Source organism: Sminthopsis crassicaudata, chromosome 1 (genome assembly GCF_048593235.1).
Source record: "Sminthopsis crassicaudata isolate SCR6 chromosome 1, ASM4859323v1, whole genome shotgun sequence".
Lineage (NCBI taxonomy): Eukaryota > Metazoa > Chordata > Mammalia > Dasyuromorphia > Dasyuridae > Sminthopsis > Sminthopsis crassicaudata.
This window is the reverse complement of record NC_133617.1, coordinates 628,210,108-628,227,167: the sequence shown is the minus strand read 5'-3', so window position 1 is coordinate 628,227,167 and position 17,060 is coordinate 628,210,108. Positions and strand designations below refer to the sequence as shown.

Sequence of the window (17,060 nt, the reverse complement as noted above, 5' to 3'; positions counted from 1 at the left end):
TTTGCACAGCACACTTCTGTATTTTATTTTCATTCTTGATAGTAGTAATCAGAAGACAGTCAAACTTACCTATTGTTCTATCTACCAAGGAGGAGGACAGAGAAGACTGAATCTCATTACCTAGGTTGAAAGCAACCACACACATACCAGTGATCAGCACAGGAGATCAGACCTCCCCCACTTATGACCTCGGCCAGTTCACCACTCCATGGGCAGCAAATGGACCCCTCATCTCAGAAAGCTCACCACAATGCTAGACTCAAATTTGGATCCCTGATCGACTTACAACTTCTGAGCTTGAGAGAGCCATCAGCCTCAACCTTCCCAGGAATAGGTGTGACAGAAGTGTGTCACTATGCCTCAGTGGTGGTATGCTCAACATATCACAAATGATACCTTTTGAGGAAACTCTTTAAGGCTTCATTTTGCTCTTCGGAGTCAAGTCTGCAAAAAATATTAAATCTTATTGATGCTTTATTTTTACATCAGTCATTTTTAGATATATCACCATCACTCCTTATAACAAAGGAAAGCAATTAAGAAAAACTAAAGTGATCTTGTGGGGCCATGTATGTACAATATCCAGCCTCTAATCCTTTGTGGTTTTAACCCTATTTTTGATTTGTATTTTTTATCAATAATTGTTAATTAACTTTTCATATGGTATTGATGATGTACAATTTTTTTAAACTTAACATCTTTTGACCAGATATATACTGGAGAATGATTTAGTCAAAAATATTTTTAATAATCCAGAAACAATACACACATTAGGATCGTGTATCCTCTTCACTTTTCAGTCAGTTGCATTACTAGGAAGATGTGATCTATTGCAGAAAATTATTTCTGAACACTTTCCTGTTCTGACCTTATATTTTAATCAAGAAATCCTTGATACATATATGAGATACAGATAAACATGAACAGAGTTAAGACCCATCAGGTAGCTTAAATCCATAATATTGGTAGATTGACCCTTTGTTGACACTTGACTGCTGCCTCATTAACCACTCTTAAGCATATGAAACCATCAAGTATTGAACCCAAGAAATCATCAGTGAGAAAGCTGCCTTTAATATAAACACATTCTCTAACTAGTTTGAAACAGAAAATCTCTTCAAAAATTAGTTGGATGCAGACAGGTCTTAGCTATGGATTGTACATTGTCCACAAGCTGCTGGAAAACCCTTTGAGAGGGTTCTATGAATATGACTATTAGATTGTTCTCCCTTCCCCCTTCCCCCCCCCCCCCGCTGGGGTTAAGTGACTTGCCCAGGGTCACACAGCTAGGAAGTGTTAAGTGCCATCTTTTCCCTATACCAAACTGGTCCCCTACAGGGCCGCTGTAACCCAGGAAAGCAAGCACAAGAACAGGCCCTAAGGTCAAGTAGGAGTGAATGGGGAAGGGAGGGGGAAAGTAAATGCAAAGGAGGCAAGAGCTCCTTGCTTCTTCATAAACAGCTTGTAGATGAAGCTGACAATTGAGCACTCACTGAGTCTCATTCTCTCCATCTATGATGGCTTATCTCAAAGTGTCATGTAAATTCAGGGCTGCTGCTTGGGCTGCCCTCAGGTTAATGTTAAGGACCAATTCTCTCTGGATTTTTCGGGAGTGCCTGCCTCTATGCTTAAGACACTGGGGCCTAGAGGCCCTGTGGGCTTGCAATCACCAGGCACATGAGTTGTCCGCCATTGGTTTTTCAGCTCTATTTGTTTTATCCCTAAGATGCACAGGACCACCCACTAGATTGGGCACCTTTGAGCCAGGAAGGGGCTCCTAAGAAGTCTGGATGCACAAGCACCATCCTAAAGTCACTCTATAGCTTCCTCTCACTGTGGACTAAATAAAGGTGTCAGAATGAGGTGTCAGAGCAAGGAAGAACTTTGTCCTTTCTATCCAAGGGGATAGTAGGAAAAGGATTGGTATTATGATAGATGAGACCAGCATGGCTTGTAGATAAAACGCTGTATCTAGAATCCAGGAACCTGACCTGCAGCATCAAATTGGACAAGTCACTTCTCCTGGTTTTTTCATTCCTGTAACGATGCTCTGCAGTTCTCATTTACATCTTCACTTACTTGAAGCAGATGACATATTAATAATGACTGATATATGTGTATCCCATTGGTTCCTCACACCAACCCTGAGATACATTTTTATTCCTATTTTATAGATGAAGAGACTGACATCTGACTTGTAACCCAAGTTTCTATTAACTCCAAACCAATGTCCTTTCAGCCACATGGCCTCCTTTCTCTTGACTAGCAAATGATAGTAATATCCTAGCAATCCGGGGAGTAGGGGAAGAGTTGGCCCCATCACTGTGCTTCCTGATTTACTGTCCTGTTGCTTGGAGAACAGCCACACTCCCACCCTATCCCATCGCCAGGATCCTCTCCCTTCCTTAGTGCTCCATCCAGAGCCTGCCTTCCCAAGGTCTGCCAACTTTTTCAGCTCTCTGCATGAAAACATAGTGATCTCCTGAACCATCACTTCACTTCCAGGCTCTCTATGCCTTTCAGGATGACAAAGAGCCAACCCAGTAAAGTCCCTCATAATAATGAAAGGCAGGGCAACTGGTCTGATCTTTATAATCACCACTGAAGAGACATAATGGTGGAAAATTCAGGAGAAGAGTGAAAGGACCATGGAATAAGCCAAGGACTCATCAATACTTTTGGAACTGCCTACTTTGCCATCAACTGCTGCAGCCCTTGAGTGACCTGCAAAAATGTACATGCCAGCACACAACAAAGCGGCTTATATATACATCTCTTCCAGATTCCTAATTGAGATTAGGCACTAAACCTTAATCTTCTAGGGATTAGACCATTCTCTGGAGTAGGATAAGCAAGTCAAATCCTCAGAGATATAAAATAAAGCCAGAAGTAGTAATTGGGATACAAAGCTGTCTTCAATAGTTGAAAGGCTGTCACATGAAAGAATACTTGTTTTATGTGATTCCAGAGGACAGGACTAACTGGTGGCAACAGTAGGTAGACCTCTTCTGGGTTCAATTTAAGGACTTTCTAATCACAGAACTGTCCCCCCAAAAATGTGATATGCTACTTCATGAGAGTCCCTGCAAGTATTCAAACTAAGGCTGAACAACCTGTTATGGATATCAAAGGAGACTACTGCACTGGGTAGGAGGTTGGACTAGCAAATTAAAGTTCCTTCCACATATGAAATTCTATGACTCTTAAGCTATTTACTACTCCAAGGATTAGAAAGTGGTTTCCCAAAACCATCACTTTGTATTGGGGAAAGTTGATTCTTAACCATAATGTATACATTACATTTAGGATGCCAGAGAATTAGTGATCAGTATCTTCTGGGTTCTGCAGTGCTTATTGGCAACTGAAAATTACAGCAGAAAGAGCACCTCTCTAGTATTGCTGCTAGCAAAAACGACAAACCTACAGATCTCATAATCAGCAAGTATTTAGAGAGAATTCTGCATAATAGATATGCAATTGGCAGGATTTATATTTCAGCCAAGATTTCTAATTTTGTTCAAAGTACAATATGGGCTTCCTCCTAGAAAAGAAGATAAAGGGCATAAGGGAACACCTATCAACTCTTAAAATCAAAGAAAAATGAGATTTTTCCTTTTAGAGATATGCACATACATTATATATATGTATATCTGGGTGTGCATCACTCCCCTCCCTTTTCATTCCCCACAATAGTGATCTTTAAGAATTTGAAAGACACTGGAAGAGGTATTAAACAGGCTCTCCTTGGCCCCAGAAGATAAAAGTAGGAGAGGTGGGTAAAAGTTGCCAAAAAAGCAAATTTAAACCAGGAAACAAATTTCTTTATTTTTATTTTTATTTTTAGGCTGAGGCAATTGGATTAAATGTTAGATCACACAGATAATAAGTATTAAGTGTCTGAGTGTTCTCCTTACTTCAGGGCCAGTGAGATTACTCTGCCACCTACTTGCTCCGACAAATTTCTTAAAAATACTATCCCAAAACAGAACGGACTGTCTTGGAAATCAGTAGATTATCCATTACTTGAAGTCCTTCTTTAAAAAAAAGGCAGAACATCATTTGTTGGGTAGGTTGTAGAAGAAATCCTTCTTAAGGTACAGGCTAAACTAGATGTCCTCTGAAATCCCTTCTAATTCTGAGTATCTGAGATTTCTTTATTTGGAAAGTTGAGGAAAGTGCCTGGCACAGATCTTATTCTGCTCTGGTCCACTACAGCCCACCCCAACCACATATACACTTAAGAACAGCTGTGTGGCTAGAGGACCTCTAAAATGAGATATGATTAGGGTAATTAAAATTGCCAAGACTCACTCCCCAAAAGGGAGTAGTATTTACATTCATCTCCCCACCACATTCTCGTTTAAAGTCACTTATGACTATCTATTATCCACAAAATAATTCAGTATTATGCCAAACTGACAAGACATGATTGCTCCATCTAAGTCAAGCCACAGTAAGAGGCCTAATATGATCCTGTATACATCCCTCAGTGTACCCCTTCCAGCCCCACCACTCAGAACAGTGTGTGGAAAATCAATTCTGCATTAGCAAAGATTAAGAGGCTTAAGAGTTAACTTTTAATTTCAGGGCTTCTAGATCTTCTGCCTCCTACCAGGTTTTCAGCATGCTAACCCACTAGGTATTATTTGTGGAAAGAGAATTAATTTTGCCAGCTTTTAAAACAACAACATAAGCATTTTTATTTCCATTAAGCATCTTAGTATCACAATGGAATGATGAGAAAACAATAACAAAAACATAAGTCTTTCTAATCTCTGCAAATAGCAGAGACGTAAATGGGGAGGGAAGAGAAGAAGGGAAGGGTGAGACAGGAGAGAATAGGGAGTGACAGAAGTGCCAGAACAGTTCTGATGTCACATTTCTCCTTCGACAGCCTTGGGAAAAGGGAGGAGGTGCAAGAAGGCGGAATGATGCGAAGGTACAAATGTCTTAAGTTGTCTTTGGCGTTTCTGCCTCATGATTGATATACACATGATCTGCACAGACCACCCACTGAAATCTCCGGACGTCACAGAAAGTGCTAAGACCCTAATACCTGACAACATGACTCTCCTTCCTCTCCAAATGCCCTGGTAACTACAATTGGTGTTAAGACACATCCTGAAGACAGTGCTGGTGAGTCACCTGGGGCTGAGGCAGGAACAAAGGGTGGGGCACAGGGGGTTAGGTTGTAGATGAAGCCCAGGGTGCAAATTCACCAACATGTGTCCATGGTGTGCCCCCCAAAGAGATCTGAGAGAAGGGAGGTGGAGGTGGTGGTGGCAGCAGCGGCAGAAGTACAGATCTGTTGGGACAGTAAACAGAATAAAGGTCCAGTGCAGACACTATAGCTTCACTGTGCCAGGGGGCAAACTGTCATTGCAAAGTCTGTAGTAGCGAAGATCATTTACTAGTCGGTGCACATTCTGGGTGAACGATGGCAGGTCCTGAAAGATAGAAAGATACAGCTGTAACAACTATAGGCCTGTGGGAATAAACCCTACTGACTCAAAAAGGAATGTGGTTTATAAATGGAGTGAGGGTTCCCTCCCTTTGTCAATCTCCATACCCCCACCCTGCATTCTCCGTGTGGTCTTAGGGCAGTCCAGATCTGTTAAACCATGTAGCATCAAGAGGGATTAAAAGCTTTGTCTACAGTTCTCAGTCCACATTCTATGAAAAATGAATTCTCTTAAGTCTTCTCCATGTAATAGATATTAAATCTGAAATTTAATCTATAATTCTTGGTCATATCAGTATAAGTTTCCTCTCTAAACACAAGCTGCTCATTACATAAGAGAAATGAGTTGAAAAAATGGGAGTGAGGCCTCTTCAGATGAAATAGGACACCAGTTTGGAATTTTAACAACTTACTTCAGGTTTGTCATCGCAAAAGAAACCAGTTACACAAAAATACCACACACAGGGAAAACAAAACAAAAAAAGCTTCCTGAAGAAGCTTCTTTCTTTCCACCTACTTTGTCTCCCCCCCCCCTCACTAAAAGTCAAGTCCCTACATAAGCCTTGCCCCTAAATAATTCCTTTCAAAGAACTAATATGAGCAGCTCCTTTCTGAGATAATAGACAAAGCTTTTTTAAGTCAATTTTATCAATATAGATAGAAAAATTCAAAATAGGACAACCAAAAATTAAATACACACAGATGCAGGCACACACGCATGCATGCGTGTGAGCACAAAACTTAACACACAAGAGTCACAGAACTAAAGTTGAAAGGTTATCTAATGTGACCTTTCCACCCCATGCAAATTACTTCTACAACATTTCTACTGGGTAGAGAACACGGTTAGAAACTATACTTAAGTGTTAAAGCTCAAGGGACCAATCCTCACAAGAAAAGGATTTGGAAATTTATGGAATTTTAAAAAAGGAAAAAGAAAGAAAATAGCATTGGAAAGTGAGCATCAATAGTTGATGTAATTTGGACTTTGTAAAGGAAAACCACAAGGGTTTCAGCAAGTCACAGCATCATAAATTCAACAAATATATCAGGCCACACTCCATCCTGATTTTTCCCCTTATTTTCCCTTAACAACTCCAGTTTCTTCTCACAAGAATTACTGCCATACTACCTGACTTGTAGGGAGATTTAAATCCCCTTACTAAAGGAAATGGGTGAAAATTTCTAATAATAAAAAGTTCAATTGTCTATCATTATCATTGCTGATTCCTTCTCCTCTGAGGCTTTCTCTGAAAAACTGGGAATTGCCAGAAGGACAAACAAGGTGGTACAGACCAAAGAGCAGCATCTGGAGTTAAGAGGAAACCCAGTTCTGCTACATATCACCTGTGTGACCTGGAATAAGTCACTTACTAACTTCTCTGAGCCTTAAGTTTTCTCATCGGTGAAATGATGATGTTGAGGATTAGATGAACTCTTGGATCTTTTTCCAATTCTAAATCTGTGATCTTCAGTAGCCATAGAGAGGATATCCAAAGAAAACAGGCATGGTGCACTGGGTTTTGCATCATAAAGAAAAATTCTCAATAGAATTCTCAACAGAAGTATTGAAAGATGTATAAGAAGCTCTAGCAACAGATAAAAGGTGCTAGATCCTGAATACTAAAGATATGATCCCCTTTACCACATGTCTATAAAGACAAATAAGTAGATAAATATAAGATATAGCCCACAGGAATCTGAATAAGGAAACTGGCTGTTCCTCAAAAATAATAGCCACACTAACAATCACAAGTGGCTATCAAGCATCTTTTTACTGATTTAATGAGCTCAAAAGGTTGATGACCATTTTGAGACTTCTAAAATTGACTGGAGAGTAAGGAAGAAAAGTCAAAAGTCAAAATTTTCCTTACAAGTTTTTTCAGTAACTAGAGAAGCCTTATATTATTTGGAGCAAGATATCATTGGGCTATTTCCTAGGCCTATTAAGATAAGAACCCATTTCGATGATTGATTTTGCCATCAAGTATTCCAAGGACATATAATGACTCCAACATATGCCCAAATGAGGCAGAAACCTCTTTGCAATCTTTTTTTCTAAGTCTTATATTCCTATTTGAGAAAGCTTTAACAATCACCACACACACACACACACAAAAAGTGGAAAATGAGACTACTGAAAATTAATGACAGTAAGGTGAATTTCAAAGCCTCAGTTAAGAACAGAATGAATCACATGTTTTCTATGATAAAGAAGATCAGAGTAGCTAAGAGAAAAAGAAAAAACTGAAAGAACACACAAAATTCAAGGAAAAAGAGAAGAAACTTAACTAAAAGATCAGAAAAACTTCAAGTTTAAGAGCAGAAGGTAAGCCCAAAAAAAAGCAACAGAGAACTCAAAGAAACCTCAAAAGGCTATGGGAAAAAGAAAGTCAAAGGAGAAAAAGAATGGGAGGAGGTCTCTGTAATTTACTATGTACTATGGATATGTACTCTTCAATATCTATGAGACATTAAGAAGAAAAAAGGAAGTTCTATTTCTTTGTTACTTAGGGAAAGAGAGATAAAAAACAGACTGCAATAAAACAACAATGGCTTTCCCAAAAGAGGTCAATAATTATGGTCAGACAACTAAAGCCAGTCTTGCCAAGGACGACAAGCTGGAAGTTAGGATAACAATGAGTGAAATTAGCCGGTGCATTCCATCAGCCCGAGGCCAAGTTAGCACGACATGTAGCCTGTGCTGCTAACAAACGGGATGCAATCTGTTTCCATCTCTAACTTTCCTTTGGCTACTGTCACAATGAAAGGGCTAAAGGAACTGCACAAGAACACCTGCCTGGACCTCCTCTTCTTTCTTCAATGGCTCCAGTTCAGAAACAGTCAGGCAAATGGCAAAGGAGGCAGGCAAAGACTTCTCTGACCTGCATGGCTACATTAGTTAATAGTATGAAGAATACTGGGGAGACTGATAAAGAACCCTAAGTAAAAGCCAGGTTAAGAGACTAATCAGGTAGCCTTTAATTTCCCTGAGGGGAAATATGTAATCAGTCAAGTATTTCATTCTCATGTTTTGATGACCACAGGGGCTGGAGTTAGCATTACAACATTAGGTAATGGCAATTTTGTGACTAAATAAATGCATACCTATAACTTTTCTGGGAGACATAGGCTAGGTGATAATTTTAGCTTCAGCAAAGCTTTTATACTGGTCCTATAAGACACGCCTGTTGTTCAGACAGGTAAATGAAGACAGCCTTTACTAAGCAATTACAATGCGCCAGGCCCTGTGCTAACACAGCACAGTACGGTCAGCTAAGAGCAGGGCCACCCCCAGCTAATGGGCCTCCTACCTAACGTACACCTCAAACTGGTTAGTTAAACTAAGTCAGAAACACCCATCAATTTCACAGAACGCTTCCTTCCTCAAAGCCAAAAGCAGGAGAAAGTGCAAAGTCAAGCTGAGAGAAGCTAGTGGGCTCTACATCAATCCCTGGCAAGCTACGTGTTAGTACAAGCAGACTCTTCAGATCCTTACCATCCCTGGGACTGGAGTGATACAACCTCCCTCTGAGGGACCGGTGCCTCTGGCCATGAGGTGCCCAAACCCTCCCTGCCCTGTGGCCTGGCCTCTCTGTCCTCTCACCCGATCCATTTTGAAATTCCTCCCCAGAACATTTTTCTGGTTGGAATCCACACCATCACAGCTAGCCAGAAACTCTGGGAGGAAGGCCGCATAGAAGCTGTCAAAGTCAACTGAAGCCATGTTGTAAATGGCAATCCCTATCTCTTCTTGCAGCAGGTCATGTGACTTGTGGACCAGGACTTGAAGCAGCACATTCACAAACTGAAACAGCATGGTGGTCCGAAAGATCTTCTGCAGGTAGAAAAGACAACAGTTTTCAATATGTACAGCCACAGTTAGCATCAGGAAATCTTTGCTTTTTAGTCCTCCTCAGGCAGGTAGGCAAATGTCAGACTTTCTCAAGTTCTCAAAAAATTACTTATCTAAAAAAAATGGAATCTCACATCTACATATCTAACCAACAAGAACATTTCGAAAGGGAGAGCCGAACTTACTTTATGATACAACTTCTGCTTGGTGTTCAGAGTCTCCAAGTAACAGAGATTTTGTTTAAATAAATGGATATCAGGTTGGAGGAAAGATTGTCCAAAAGCCTAGGAAATAAAATAAACTTTTATAGAAACAGAAGCAAAAAATCTTGAGAACAGATTGAAACCACTTTGAAGGAGTTTTTTTAAAACTCACAAGCGATCTGAAGAGCCCAGTATTCTTGTTAAATCTACCTATATGACTATAACTTTCTAACCACTCCATACTATTCTTTCAGTTTCAACTTCTCAATATTTTCTTGCATCTTAATTTTCCTCCTTCAGGTGACCATATTAACATTTTTAAAAAATGTATCTAGGTTAAAAGTCTTTAGTAGAGGACAAACTACTCAAGGACAAGGACTACTTTTTTTTGTCTTTTATACCTTACATAGTGTCTTACATACAGTAGTAATTCAATAAATTTGTGATGAATTAAATTGCACTTGTTCAAATGAGATAAAATCACTAAGTCTATTTTTTTAAATTGCTTCAATTAATACCTTGAGGAAGACTTGAGTCTGTAAGCCCATCCTAAAACCCATATATTCTACTCAATGAATATAGCTCTCTTTAGATTGTATTATTTATATGCTACCTCCAAACCATGACCATTATGAAGAAACTTCAAAGCTCCTCATCAGACTAGGTTATCACAACTTATAATTTAATTCCTTGTAACTTCTTGGGTATGGAAATGGTAGAGATAGTCTGACTCTCCTTTCTCCCCAAAAAGATTATGAATTAAGAGTTATTATTCTTTGATGGGGAAAGGAAATAAATATGGGGATTTCAATTTAATTGATGTAATAAGAATAGATAATACAGGGGCTTCCTAGGACCTTTAATATATTGTACCCTTGAACTATGTTAAGCCTCTGGGAATAGGACATTGTGACGCTTATTAAAGAGATGAATTCTGTAAGATAGATCAAGAGGTTTGGAATGGGAGCAAGCTGCAAAGAGACTTACTAAGTAATAAAAGGCCTTTTAGTAAATCTTGTAATCTTTGCTAGTACCAAACTTCTTGTCTCCTTGGAAGAGATAACTACAAAAAGACAGGCAAGAAGTTTAACTTGTAACTTTAAACTAACTCAGAGGAAAAGATGATTCAATTATAAAATATAGAAAAAAAAAAATCAGTTTAACTCATTCAGTAAAAACTATATGTAACATTATTTTTTCCATTTTCACATATAAATAAAACAACAACAAAAATTAAATTAGCCTTATGCTTTTGGGTCTTACTTCAAAGCAGCTATCAGACGAGGGAGTTATTTACCGAGGGTCCATAAACTAATTTTTTTAAAATACTTTGATAACTATTTAAGAATAACTTGTCTCCACAATCTATCTATTTTATGAACTTTCAAATATTATTCTGTGAAGAGGTTCTGAGGTTTCATTCAAAAGAATTTATGACACAAAAAACTAATTCATAACTTTCTCAAGAATACTTTCTAACTCTTATTCTACATTGAAGGAATCAACTGCAAGGGTTTTCAAATTACCTGCATGATGGCACTGAATTGTACTTCATTTTCCATCTGCTCTTCTGTAATTCCTCTATGGACACTAGCCAGGACACTAGACTTGAAGAAATACCTCCAGTTGTGATGGAGAATCCGGAAGAGTAGTTCAAACAATTCAGCTTTCACATCAGGAGAAGGACGCTAGAAAACATAGAAATGCCATTAAATTCTTTAAGAGGGATACTATTCATATCAAAGGCAGCTGAGTTGTCTGGTAACTATAAAATCACAGCTCCTCAGAGATATGCTTTGTGGGGAGAGGAGGGGAAAGGAGAGGGGAACTCCACCTGAATCCTCAACTGAAATCAACTAGGACTGCTTTGGCTTAATCATGAGTTAAATCGAGCTAAGATTTGAAAACCAATTTAGAAACTTTCCTTTTGAAGGAACTGGCAACAGTCTCAGCCTAGTAATAATAATTGGTCATGTTCATACAACATTCAACAAAATGTTTTCTTCACTAAAGCCCTGTGAGGTTGGAAAAGCTATAAAACTTATTTTTATTACACAAAAATTTACAAATGAGAAAATGAAAGTCCAGGAGGTGACTTGCCCAAAGAACTAGAGAAAATCAAAGCGTGAGTAGGGTGTGTGCTCAGGCTCACGTGTGTGCCTCCTAACTCTCCTATCTTACAGTTGTACTGAGGGCAGGCAGGAATGAGAGTTATGTATTGTTTTTTCTCCTTCAAAAACTAACTAGATTACATTTAATACTCTTAGTAAATGCTACTGTCTTTTCCCTTCCTACCCACCTAAAGAAGTTTTTTGGACATTTTTAATATAAGTTACTGAACCAGGTCAGCACTTTTATTGAATGAATACCCACAGGATAGAAAGAGCTAAATCTTCAGGAAAACACAAGTACTTGACAGTCACCAAGGACTAGTGCTTCCTTGAGTGTGGGGTGTCGTTCTAACAGTATTAGCCAGTTCTAAATGCCCTATAGGAATGATTAAATCCCAGAGGTAAAAAGGAAAGGTCTAGATTTAGAATGGGTGTCATAACAAGCACAAGTTAATCTCTAGCTTCTACTGAACTAGAACATGCTCTCTCATACAGGGATAGGGCATAACCATAATGTACAGAGCATCTAACATTTAATAAACACACACATATATTATCACTGCCACAACAGTGACTTTCTCAATAAGCTCCCCTCCCCTTACCCTTACACTAAGTCCATATTATCTATTCACAGTAAGACAGAACCCCAAGATAATGGAACATTTTATCATAAGAATCCAACTTAAGGTCCAACTAAATCACAGTGCAGAGGCTAAGAATTCTGAGATCACACCGGCTTTAACATATTTAACTATCTTAAAGAAAGATATAATTATAGACTTGTGCATAAAAACCATACACACGAAACTTAGGCCAGCAAAAGAGTAGAGGAAACACAAGTTAATGACTAAAAGCTATTAAAATCTTTCCCAACAATCACCACTGATCCTTTTGGTTTTTTTTTTTACACAAGTTAAAATAAACTCATTACTCTGTAATTTGAAACTTTCTAATGAACCCCTTCCCATAGTTAAAGAAATTTCCAAACCAGATTCCTCACCACTAAAAATATGAAGGAGAGGACTCAGGAGGGATAGGAAATAAGAAAAACACACAAACATAAAATGAAGATCAGGAGTAGAATTTATTATGTAAAAGAGGCAGGAGTAGTAATCATGATCTCAAACAAAGTTAAAACTAAAATAGATTTAATCAAGAGAAGAAACTATATTATGTCAGCCATACCAATCAATATTGTTCTAAACTATTTAAAATTACTAGACATATAAGGTTAGAATATTGTATAGCTATAGTGTAGGAAATGAGTTGGTGGATTTAGAAAAATATAGAAAGACTTGGGATTTAGGAGGGAAAATATTATCCACCTTCAGAGAAACCAGGACAAATGAGCATAGTTGAGTCTCACATAAATGCATATAAATGTATCTGTGTTATCAGTATAAATATCTATGTAACTCTGTGTGTGTGTGTGTGTATGTGTATGTGTGTATCTACATGTAGTTATAGCCTTGGGAGGAGAGATAGGAATAAAGCAAAGATTACACAGCAGAGAACCAAAAAAAAAAAAAAAAAAAAAAAAAAAAATCCTAGAAGGAAGGCAAGACAAGATGGGACAGCTCATAATGTATAGTATTTATTATAAATATTTTCTTGAAATGGAAATTTACTGCTTTATATTTACAATTCTCTCATGTTTTACTGTGTACATAGCAATGTTTTTTTTTTCCTTTTTCTTTTTTGTATTTAAGATTAAAATAATTCTTTTAAAAGAAAAAAAAAATGTAAAAGAGTGGTAGGAAGGAACACCTTCAAGCACTTGGTCTAAAAACTTAGAAAGGTTTCCCCATCTGCTCCCAGGCTCTTACCTCAGCTATAATGGGGCAAACCTGCTCCATGCATAGTGAAATGATACTGGGAAGGAAAGGCTTGAACACTTGGCCAGGTTCTTGCACTACCACTTGGAGGATCTTAAGAAATTTCTCAACCACCCGACAGCCAGTACTCCCTTCATGGAGAATGCTTTCAGCTAATTGTTCTCTAAAGAAATAAAGGATGGGGGGAAGACAGTGAAACACAAGAAATTTTTTATGGCACAAGCCAATGCATTTCCCAAAGCAACAAGCAGAAGAATTAAAAACTTGTAATATATTGAGTTACTTGTTATCATTCAAACATTTTTGTGAAGCTTGAAGCAGCCACAGAAATATATAACTAATTTATCTGCAGTTACCTGGTAAACATGTTTAAAAAGGTCTGTATGATCTGTTCTGTAAAAGGCACACCCATCTGTACTCTAAGGCCTTGAAACAGGGTAAGGAAGAAACTCAGCATCTCATCAGTCACATCTAATAAACACAAAATAAACCAATCAAACTCAGCATCTCATCAGTCACATCTAATAAATGCCCTATGATTCATGAACTCTCTTTTACAAACTCTATGGCCAGTTCTAAGCCCTACAGTCATTTCCCCTGAACTCTTTATGCTGAAACACCCATCCATTGACACTACTGTAAGCATACTAGAAAGGAGAAAAAGACTTAAGTGACACTGAGAAAAGACCTTTGGAATGACCAACCTCTGTTTAAATACTCTTTATAGAAATTAAAGCTCCTTTGGAAGCCAAACAAATTCCCTAGTCCTTAAATATGATAGATCGTTTACAATGCAGAGTATAGATCATGGTGTACTCATAATGAGAGAGATGTATTTGTGTTACCAAAGGAGAGGGCTTTATCAATTTCTATTTATGGCCAAAAATCTCTGAGTTTAGGGAATAAGTAGCTAATGAATATATGATTCATATTTTTTAAATGAATTACATATGTTAAAAAGGACTGCATATATTTAGTCTATATCAGATTGTTGTTTGGGGGGAAAGGGGAGAAGAGGAGAGGGGGAGAAAATTTTAGAATACAAAATTTTACCAAAAAATGAATGCTAAAAATTATTATGTTTTGGGCAACTATAAAATACTACTGGGGGAAAAAAGGAATTACAGAAAATATTAGTTACATGTAATGCCTTTCATTCCCTAATGAGAAATTCCTTATTTGATACACGCTTTCCCAAATAATATAAATTCTTTGCATATAAGACACAACAAATATTTGTTGACTGAGATATTCCTGAATTACTTTCATGTAATTCAAAATATCATGCCAAAAACACATGTAAACTTAAGTTCACATGGCTAGAACACTTTATGCCTCTGGGACTAAGACAACACTTGCTGTATGTCATTCTGAAGATTGCCCAATAGTAGAAAGCAGTTTTATCCTCACATTAAATCCAAATTATTCTCATCTACCTCCATCTCCCATGTTAGAGATAACAGGGACTGAAGAAAATTGAAGGTGATGATGGGTGATAGAAAAAGAAGAGTCCTCCGTTTGACTCATTACCATGGAACATGACCAATCTGTCTTACTAGATTCTATACTCTCAGAACCAGAAACCAAACAGAAAATAATCATTTTCCATGTTGATTCTCATTCCATGTAGCAAGTTGAAGCACTGTACTTTTACTAACCCAGTTTTCTTCAAAGAAATCCTTAACTCTCATTCTCATTAGCCCCATAAATCACTGAAAGCCCTGAAGCTCATTCATACCTGACTGATGAATAAAAGCTGGAAAAAGGGCCAATGAGACCTGAACAGATTCTTGTAGAGACTGATAGCAAATCTGTCGAGACTTTGTAGCTTCCCCAGAGATACTTTCCACAATATCTTCTAAGACACTAAGTGTCTGGTGGATAATCACTTTAGCTGCAAATCAAGATTTAAGTTACATGTCATGATGTGTTCCAAGAAGAGAATATGAGAAAGTATAAATTTGTTCAGTTATCAGGTATAACATTCATTCAGCAGCCTCTCTATGGGAACAAAGCAAGTCTTTATTGGCTACGTATATACCCTGCAAGATAAAAATGTTAAAACATACACTCAATTGCAATCCACTTCTTAAAAAACTTAACTGCTAAACATCTTAGCAGCCTGTTCAGCTCATTTAAGCCCCACTCACAAAACAAAGTTCACAAAAAAAAAAAAAAAAAAACCAAACCTTCCCCACCAAAATTACCTTTAGGGAGGCAGATATCTACATAAATATAGTGGTAATCAAACTAACTCAAGAGACAAGGTAGCTATCATATATATATATAATCATATATATAATTTTTTCTTTCAGATCTAGACAACAGCATGATCCAGAGGATGAGCATTGGCTTCAGAGACACGAGGATCAAATCTTCTCTCTGGGGTTCTCAACCCACATGACCAGACAACTCTTTTAATCTTTCTACTTAACACCCTAAACACTAGGCTTCATCATGTACAAAATCAGAGCTGTACTAGATGGCTTCTGTGGTTCCCTCTAGCTCTATGTCTACCACATCAACTTGATTCCAGGTCAATACTGACATTCAGAATATATTTCAAAAGCAGATGGTCTTAGGCCCTGAAGTCAGGAAGACCTGAGTTCAAATCCAATCTCAGACACTTAATACTTCCTAGTGTGACCCTGAGCAAGTCACTTAACTCTAATTGTGACTCAAAAAAATAATAATAAAGATTAGAGTCAAAAAAGATGATCTTACTTTATCCTATCTGTGCCCCAAAATTTAGCTTTTGCAAAGTAGACATTATACACAAGCTTGAAAGGATGAATACATAAATACTAATCAAGAAGTCCATTTCCCCTGACTATTAAGCTAAGATATGACATCAAATTTGTAGATCCTCCTTATTCAGACAACTTGGCAGAAAGCAGGTACAATGGTGTGGTAGACAACTCTTCTACTAACCTAGTTGTATGGATTCAATGCAAATCATTTGATCTCTTTGGCTTATTGGTTTCCTTCTCCCAGGAAACACAGATACATCTGTTTCTGCATAGCCTCCAAGTCTATTATATGGATCATATGAGCATGGTTGTGAAAAATTTTTGAACTATTATCAAGATTCCACTATTATTAATCAGTAACTTAATACACTTACTATCTTCCAACTGCATCTTTCTCTGTGGGACAATGGCACTGGATTTCAGGTGGCGATAGTCTCGGGTCAGAGCTGATATGAGGCTGGCATGGTTTGTTGAACGCACTGCCCACTGCTGCTCACTTTCTGGGAGGTTCGGCCAAGGCAGAAGTAGTACATTAGAGAGGGCTCGGCATACCAATACCTGGGCCTAGGAAAGACAGGCATGAACAACTAATGTATATTTTTTTAAAAATGGGAATCTACAAACATACACTGGCATCAGAATCACCAACATGGAAGTTCAACAAGTAAGGCACATATATAGACTACACTCCATGTCTTCCTCTTTGTAACTGCCCAAACAAAAAAGTTTAACCACCATGTTTCTGCCTTAAATTATTACTTTCTCTAAATGGCTAACTACACATTATATCATTGGGGGATTTTCAAAGAAAATGTCCTTCAAATTCCTTGAATTTATAGCTAAA

General features: G+C 37.8%; 1 protein-coding gene across 2 annotated transcripts in view; it reads right to left on the bottom strand.

The window, feature by feature from the left end:
* Positions 1–4,674: 4,674 nt before the first annotated feature.
* The window catches only part of XPO6 (exportin 6), a 112,383-nt gene continuing 99,997 nt past the window's right edge, over positions 4,675–17,060 (bottom strand). The window contains exons 17-24 of one of the 2 annotated variants that reach the window (XM_074282769.1): positions 16,591–16,780; positions 15,205–15,360; positions 13,823–13,937; positions 13,458–13,629; positions 11,047–11,208; positions 9,503–9,601; positions 8,961–9,299; positions 4,675–5,447 (exon numbers count right to left, since the gene is read on the bottom strand). In XM_074282769.1, the coding sequence (XP_074138870.1) occupies positions 5,346–5,447; positions 8,961–9,299; positions 9,503–9,601; positions 11,047–11,208; positions 13,458–13,629; positions 13,823–13,937; positions 15,205–15,360; positions 16,591–16,780 (1,335 nt within the window). In that variant the 3' untranslated portion in view covers positions 4,675–5,345. The remainder of the gene's footprint in view (positions 5,448–8,960; positions 9,300–9,502; positions 9,602–11,046; positions 11,209–13,457; positions 13,630–13,822; positions 13,938–15,204; positions 15,361–16,590; positions 16,781–17,060) is intronic. The other variant, XM_074282770.1, reaches the window with a different exon arrangement.